Here is an 8,231-nt window from a genome sequence, read left to right as displayed (position 1 = left end):
CATCCCAGCAGCCAGGTCGCCAGCCTGTCACAGGGCCAACACAGACAGACCCTCTGAATGGAAATGTCAGTGCCTTCAGATGTACCATGTTCAGAAGGCAGTAGCTTGTTGGGGGGGGGGGGGGTAGGGTGTTTGGTTTTCAGGGTGCCCACAACCTTTCTTTTCCTACCTGTTTGTACATAAGGCAGTATAATGAGAAATAGTCAAATTTCTCCATCTAAAAATAAAAAATTGCTATATATATATATATATATATATATATATATATATATATATAGCAAAGTTGCAATTAATTTGAATATTTTATCAAATGAAAATCTATGTTTTTCTTTAATACAGCTTGCAAGTTTTATCCTAAGTATAATCGACGTTCTTACTTAAAAGCTTATTTAACATCCTTTGATTTAGTATAACTTAGTTCTGTCCAGGAACATTGTGAACAGAACAGTAACAGAGGAGTGCCACTGGAACACCCACTGGGAGACTACTGGGAACGAGCCTGACTTATGGTTGGCAATACTAACCAGGTTCACACTATAGGTGTACAGAGACTGGAAACATCTTTCTCACACACATCCAGGGATGTCTCCAACGCTCTGACAATTTTCAGTCTGGGAATTTTGCCCATCCAAATGATGAAAACAACAATGGTATTAGAGTCTTTCTTCTTTAAATGACTGGCAGAGTGAAGCTGCACCATCATCACACAGATGCAGTCATTTGTACCCGCCGCTAAAGCGTAAGAAGACGCTGCAGTACTCTGCGAAACGACAGGTGTCGCCACTCAGATAATATCACATCACTTTTTTTGTGCAAAGTTCTTTCCACAAACTTACGTTTTCAAACATTTGCAACAACTCTGTGTGTCAGTGTGTCTCTGAGCCTCTGTGCACGATTATTAGTGAAACGGTGATAAAAACCAGTGCAGTCACAGACTCGTGTTCAACCTGGCTGCAACACTGACAGTCTGCACACGTCAATCAATGATTTTGGCCTCCTTGTGTCCCAGCTCACACAAGATGACATCAAATTCCTATTTAAATGCGCATTTTAATGCATTTCAACCCTCTGTCGTGATATAAATGTCTTTGCTACCTGTGGGAGTCCAGCTTGGGTTGGGGTCTCTTCACGCCTCTCCTTTTAGCAGTAGGGACATCAGCCAGCTGTGATACCTCACCTTCATCTCCTGCATTGAAAACACATGACAACAGGATGTGTTTCTAACTCATTCTGTTGGCAGCGTGGCAAACTTCAAGCTTATCTTTAAATCCAGACAAATTATAGACTGGAGGTTACAGAAGAAATGTGCTGGTTTGAACAGTATCTGATAGGTTTCATTTGCTCACGCAAACAAAAACATGTGTGTTGTTATTGTTAGAAACATCCAGTCTCAGAGAGATGCTGAAAAACCAGTTCATGCATTTGTTAATTCTAGGCTGAACTAACAAATTCATTATTATCAAGCTGTTCCAAAAAGCTTTGTGGAAGGACTATGAGAGGTTGTATTTCTCCCACATTAGCCTTTTTTCCTGAATCTTATTTTTCTATGATTCTTCATTAAATCATGAATTTAAAATACAAAGTTCTGAATCATCACATCTTAAAGACCTCATAGTAATCCTGTAAGAGCACAGCAGCATCTACCATCTGCAAAAGGGTCTCCTTCCTCCTGGCCTCCCCGGCCTGGGGAGTGTGGTGGTGGGAGTGGGGGGAAAGCTTCATCCTCTATGCCGTCATAGTCAGGAATGTCCTGCGGGCTATTTTCCTGTGGGTCAACCATGGTGAGTCGGTCCTGGAGACAAAGTAAAAGACGTGTGAGCCCCAGTCGTCAACAGCATCAGCATTAAGTTACATGAATTTAACTGCAAGTTGAAAAAATGACATTTATTTCTGTAAGAGTAATTCTTTACTGTGTTACAACATCAACATGAAAACCTAAAAAAACTGGCATTTACTTTTTTCTTTTTTTACATCAACAGGAGGAGCTGTACAGACACTCATCCCACCTGGAATTATACCCCAAATTCAGAAATGTACTATTATGATACATTAATGGTCCATTATGTTTGTTTCACAGTTATATACATAATACAATTTATAGATTTGTATATATTTACATTCTATCAGGGATGAACTGGTTGTGAACCTTTGGGCTGATAATGACATTTAAAAGTTACAATTTGGATGAATTATTACTGCGATACTTCTTTTGGACTCTGTAGTACCACAGAAATATCATTAAAGTAACAGGTTTGTTTTAAAGTCTTTCAGCTGTTCCGTAAGCATCATCGTCATCATCATTTATATAGCACTTTAAAAACACACCTGGCAGACCGAAGTGCTGCACAATACAAATGTAGTAATAAAATAGCAAAAAACAAACATAGCAATAAAGTAAACTCTTGAGCCAAAATGATGTGACACAACTAGGGCTGCCACAAACGATTATTTTGATAGTCGACTAGTCACCGATTATTTATGCGATTAGTCGACTAATCAGATCATCATCCACTGGACGTAAAACTACAGCTTATTGCACCATGCAGCATATGCTCTTATATAACTATCATTAGCTTACAGCTTTAAGCTTTTAAGGTGCTAACTAAAAATAAAGACAAGATGATAGTTTATTCAATTTTAATGAAATTTGCAGATTGTTTCGGTAAAGTTTAATAAACTCCTTGCTATCTAAAATATAACAGGACACCAGAGTATATTCTCCAGCATCTCACACTTCTGATAATCAGCTGTCTGCTTGACGTTTATTCAGCTGTGTAAAAACTATAACTTTAATCTCAGACAAACCGATTTACTCAGGAACAAATAAAATACTAAAAAAAAAAAAAAAGCCAAACAACAACATTTTTAATTTATCTAAGTGACTCATATATATTTAACCTGAGTAGCGAAAGACGGCGGTGGGTTTGAAAACAATTTGCCTGGAGTCCGGTGCTAGTGACCTAGCCCCCGGCTAGCTATCGAGCTAGTGGGTAACAGACGACTCTGAAAACGTCGGAGCGCTTTTGAAAATATGTGGTGTCCTGATAAACTGAGCCGATATTTGAGGTTTACACAGCTACATTCTCAGCTGAAAATATGTTAAACGTTTATTTTGTGACCCAGAAAGAATAATAAGAGTAATATTAAAACTAACTAGCTGCCGCCATTGTTGTAAACTGAGCTGGGCCGCGCTATGAATTCTGGGACACAGCTGCTTCTTCTTCTTCTTCTTCTTCTTCTTCTTCGGGGTTTAACGGCAGCTGGCATCCTTGTACATGCAGTGCTGCCATCTTCTGTTTCAGTCCGTTATTACACTCTTAAATCCTGCTACTTATTCCTGCGTCTTTTGGGATCTTACAAAGCTTCAAACGACGCGTCGACTATTAAATCAGTCATCGACGATTTTGATAGTCGACGTAATCGTGACTAGTCGACAAATCGTGGCAGCCCTAGACACAACACAGACACAAAAGGAAATCTTCTACATTGTTTTGCTGTTCACACAAGTTCTAATGCTACCCTTTGTTTCTGGAAGGAGACGATTTTCTGTCCAGTATTAAAGTTCAAAGAACAGGGTATCCGTCTCCAGTGGGCTGCTAAACAAGTTTACCAGAAAAATCAGACCCACGGTCATGTTGTGTCACTTTGTCATTCCCTGTTATTGCTGCTGACTAATCACTCAAACTGACAGACTTTGGATATAAAACAAACAATTTAAACATTTAGAAGTTAAACATCTTCTCGGATTCCTTTTGCTGCACATGTCTATGTATGTATTTGCTGTACAGTGTCATTTGTTTGGAACATTAATCTTGATGTATACATAAACATTTGATTTAAAAAACGTGTTTAAAAATGAACACTGACACAATTAAACACAACACTGGTGCACGGTGACTGCAAACAGAAGCAGCTGCTTGTATCCTCCTGTGGATACAAACCAGCAAGAACTCATCAGATCTCTGTCACTTACCATTAATGAAGTTTGGCTTTTATTAATAAACAGAGAGCACGGATATCTATGGAAGAAATATAGTATCATCAGAATTCAAGTATTTTTAGACATTGAATTTATGACACTGAATTTTTATCCTCCAAATTTCCCTGCAAAAATATTCACCTGCAAAAATTCACCTGCAAAAATTCACCTGAAAAAAATTCACCTGCAAAAATTCACCTGAAAAAAATTCACCTGAAAAAATTCAACTGCAAAAGTGATGAACTTTAATGACCCAAGCCAGAGCAATCAGCACCAGATCGAGTCGAGTGGCTCTCAGCCAATTAAATTACGCTGTTTGATCACATGACACCGTTAGCCAGCAGTGTGTCTCCTAAAAGAGAGCTGTTTAAAGGTGAGTGATTAAGTTTTTCTCCTAAATAGAGATCATTACAGAACGCCTAGTCCTACTTAAAATCCCATTTATTATTATTATTTTTTTTATCATCTACTCGAACTAAGGAAAACGTTTGACTAACTCAAAGACAATTTCCACGCCTCCCCTGCCTGACTGCAGAGGCAGTTTTGAATTTAGGAGCGCCAAGATGGCAGCGGCAAACCCTGGCGGCTCTCCGGTGAGTATATATATATATTTTTTTATCTTCAAGTTTGTCTTTTGAAACCTTAATTTTATTTAAATCCGTTGCTCACGTATAAAGTACACAGACGGGGTCTTTGCTCAACTCGTCTGAGGCGTGTCTCACTAAGCGCTACATGCTAGCATCCTGCTAACCGAGCTACCCTTTACATGCTGTGCTTTAGAAAATAGGATACTCGTTAAAAAAAATACTCCGCAGATATTGATTGATAGATAGACGAACACTGCAAATATAATGTTGGAAACGAGAACGGCCTTTAGTGAAGGGGTAAAATACACCATGAATAAAGCCATAGAGTGAATGGCTGCCATGGTTGCAGAACAGCCTGATTTAATGACAAGAATGGGGAAGAGTGAGGTGAAGTGAACCACAGCCACAAAACACGGTCAGACAAGGCGGCAAAAGGGCAGTGATCTGTCCGTCAGTATGAAGTTGGTGTGTGCTTTGGTGAACAAAAACTCCAGACTGGTAGCAGGAAGATGGGAGACTCGTGTTTCACTGGAATAGTGGTGAATTAAAACATCCTTTGTTGGGGACATTTCGGTGTAAATGCATCCATACAGGCAAGACAGAGGCAGACCAGACAGTGAAGAAAACAAGGCAAACATTAGAAATATAAAAACGGAAATATAGGATGAGTCGGGGATGAGTTCCTGCCCCAAGTGGAGGAGTTCAAGTATCTCGGGGTCTTGTTCGCGAGTGATGGGAGAAGGGAGCCGGAGATCGACAGATGGATTGGGGCTGCAGCTGCAGTAATGCGGACGCTGCACCGGTCCGTCGTGGTGAAGAGGGAGCTGAGTGTAAAAGCGAAGCTCTCAATTTACCGGTCGATCTACGTCCCTACCCTCACCTATGGCCTTTACATGACTAACGTCCCCTCTTCTCCCTACCTCACATTAGCCCCCATCTTTCTTCCAGGTGGAAAAGACCCGTCACCTTCTGGGAGTGGCGGCTCCCGTGGGAACAGCTCCCACCACCAAGTCCCTGAGTGAGTCTCTGTCCCCCAGCGTGAGCTCCAGCACTCTGTCCACGTCCACCTCCGCCTCCTCGCAGATCTCCAGCACCACCTTTGAAAGCGTGAGAAGGAGCTGGCCACCAAGGTGAGAAAAACGTGGGCTTAGTGGGCGTTCTTGTTGCTGCCTTCTTCCTTCTCTGCTCGGTCTTGTTCCTGTTGTGTTGTAGTGCCTGCGCCTTCTGACACACACCTTCAATACTGAATACAACCAGCTGGTGAACAGCATCAGTGACTGCAAGGTGAGAAATAATACAAAGAAATAAAAAAATAGCCTTTCTGTGTCACATCAGGGAGTTCCTATATTGACGTCTACCTCATCCTGCTGTTGTTTCACTTCAGCTTTCTCTCATCTCACCGATCGGACGTGATCCATCCGTGACGAGCTTCAGCAGTGCCACCCTCACCCCTTCCTCTACCTGCCCCTCTCTCTCGGACTCGCGCTGTGGCTCCATGGGCCAGAAGTAAACATATTTTTAGGAACATTGACCTCGATCTGCAAACGGTTATTGACAGGTTATCCATTTGATTCTAACTTGGTGTGATTTGTGTTAAAGGACCCCTGAGAACAGCTCACGTGCCTCCAGTCCCTCCTGCTCAGACTGTGAAAACTTCCCGATGGTTCCCACTCTGGAGACCTCCTACCTTGCGCGGGCTGCAAAGAACGAGTTCCTGAACTTGGTGCCTGATATTGAAGAAATGCGACCAGGGTGAGTAATGCCATATTAACCCAAATACTGTCACTATGACATGTGTCTCACAGACCAAATGTAAGTCGACACTCATGTTCTCTAGTTCAAGCAGAAATGATGTGGATTGATTCAAATTCCTGAGCCTGGATGATTTCAGCTGGAAACAAACCAACTCTGCTTCTTCCTCAGATAATTCAATTCAATTTTATTTATATAGCGCCAAATCACAACAAAAGTCGCCTCAAGGCGCTTCATAGATACAGAGAAAAACCCAACAATCATATGACCCCCTATGAGCAAGCACTTTGGCGACAGTGGGAAGGAAAAACTCCCCTTTAACTGGAAGAAACCTCCAGCAGAACCAGGCTCAGGGAGGGGCGGGACCATCTTCTGCGACCGGTTGGGGTGAGAGAAGGAAGATGGGATAAAGACATGCTGTGGAAGAGAGACAGAGGTTAATAACAGATATGATTCAATGCAGAGAGGTCTATTAATACATAGTGAGTGAGAAAGGTGACTGGAAAGGAAAAACTCAATGCATCATGGGAATCCCCGGCAGCCTACGTCTATTGCAGCATAACTAAGGGAGGATTCAAGGTCACCTGGTCCAGCCCTAACTATATGCTTTAGCAAAAAGGAAAGTTTTAAGCCTAATCTTAAAAGTAGAGATAGTGTCTGTCTCCTGAATCCAAACTGGAAGCTGGTTCCACAGAAGAGGGGCCTGAAAACTGAAGGCTGTCCCTCCCATTCTACTTTTAAATACTCTAGGAACAACAAGTAGGCCTGCAGAGCGAGAGCGAAGTGCTCTAATAGGGTGATATGGTACTACAAGGTCATTAAGATAAGATGGGGCCTGATTATGTAAGACCTTGTATGTGAGGAGCAGGATTTTGAATTCAATTCTGGATTTAACAGGAGAAATCTGCTCTCTCTTTCTAGTCCCTGTCAGGACTCTTGCTGCAGCATTTTGGATCAGCTGAAGGCTTTTCAGTGAGTTTTTTGGACATCCTGATAATAATGAATTACAGTCGTCCAGCCTGGAAGTAATAAATGGTAAATGCCCTGTATTTATATAGCGCTTTACTAGTCCCTAAGGACCCCAAAGCGCTTTACATATCCAGTCATCCACCCATTCACACACACATTCACACAATAAATGCATGAACTAGTTTTTCAGCGTCACTCTGAGACAGGATATTTCTAATTTTAGAGATGTTGCGCAAATGGAAGAACGCAGTCTTACATATTTGTTTAATATGTGCGTTGAAGGACATGTCCTGGTCAAAAATGACTCCAAGGTTCCTCACAGCGTTACTGGAGGCCAAGGTAATGCCATCCAGAGTAAGAATCTGGTTAGATACCATATTTCTAAACTTTTCAGGGACGAGTACAATAACCTCAGTTTGATCTGAATTAAGAAGCAGAAAGTTAGCGGCCATCCAGGTCTTTAAGTCTTTAAGACATTCCTGCAGTGTAACTCATTGGTGTGTGTTATCTGGCTTCATGGACAGATAGAGCTGGGTGTCATCTGCATAGCAGTGAAAATTTATGCTATGTCTTCTAATGATGCTGCCTAGGGGAAACATGTATAATGTAAACAGAATTGGTCCTAGCACTGAACCCTGTGGAACTCTATAATTAACCTCAGTGTGTGAAGAGGACTCTCCATTTACATGCACAAATTGGAGTCTATTAGATAGATATGTCACAAACCAAACTGTACACTGGTAAACTGTTACAATAAAAAAGACCGTAATTTTCTTTACTCTTCTTTATTTATGTAACTTTTGTTTTCACTGGCAATTTAGTATTAGGTTAGGACAAAAAACAAATTAGGAAGGTTAAAGACAGAACATTACTAGATTGTGGTTTTAATTAAAATGTAGCCTTTGACAATGCTGAACACATGAGAAGCTACTTTAAGGCATATC

General features: G+C 41.3%; 1 protein-coding gene across 1 annotated transcript; it reads right to left on the bottom strand.

Annotated features, from left to right (window-relative positions):
• Positions 1 to 265: 265 nt before the first annotated feature.
• Positions 266 to 6,063, bottom strand: LOC146566479 (uncharacterized). The gene is made up of 4 exons (XM_085287831.1): positions 5,967 to 6,063; positions 5,533 to 5,843; positions 1,645 to 1,792; positions 266 to 1,186 (listed from the first exon to the last, which is right to left on the bottom strand). Exons 1-4 carry the CDS (start codon positions 6,061 to 6,063, stop codon positions 1,092 to 1,094), a joined length of 651 nt encoding a protein of 216 aa, XP_085143957.1. The 3' UTR covers positions 266 to 1,091.
• Positions 6,064 to 8,231: the final 2,168 nt, after the last annotated feature.

The sequence above is a fragment of the Mchenga conophoros genome, linkage group LG9 (assembly GCF_057382185.1).
Source record: "Mchenga conophoros isolate Kocher_MC1m ecotype Shallow Benthic linkage group LG9, M_conophoros_male_GT1.1, whole genome shotgun sequence".
Lineage (NCBI taxonomy): Eukaryota > Metazoa > Chordata > Actinopteri > Cichliformes > Cichlidae > Mchenga > Mchenga conophoros.
The sequence above is the reverse complement of the archived record's forward strand: the minus strand, read 5'-3'. Positions and strand labels throughout refer to the sequence as shown.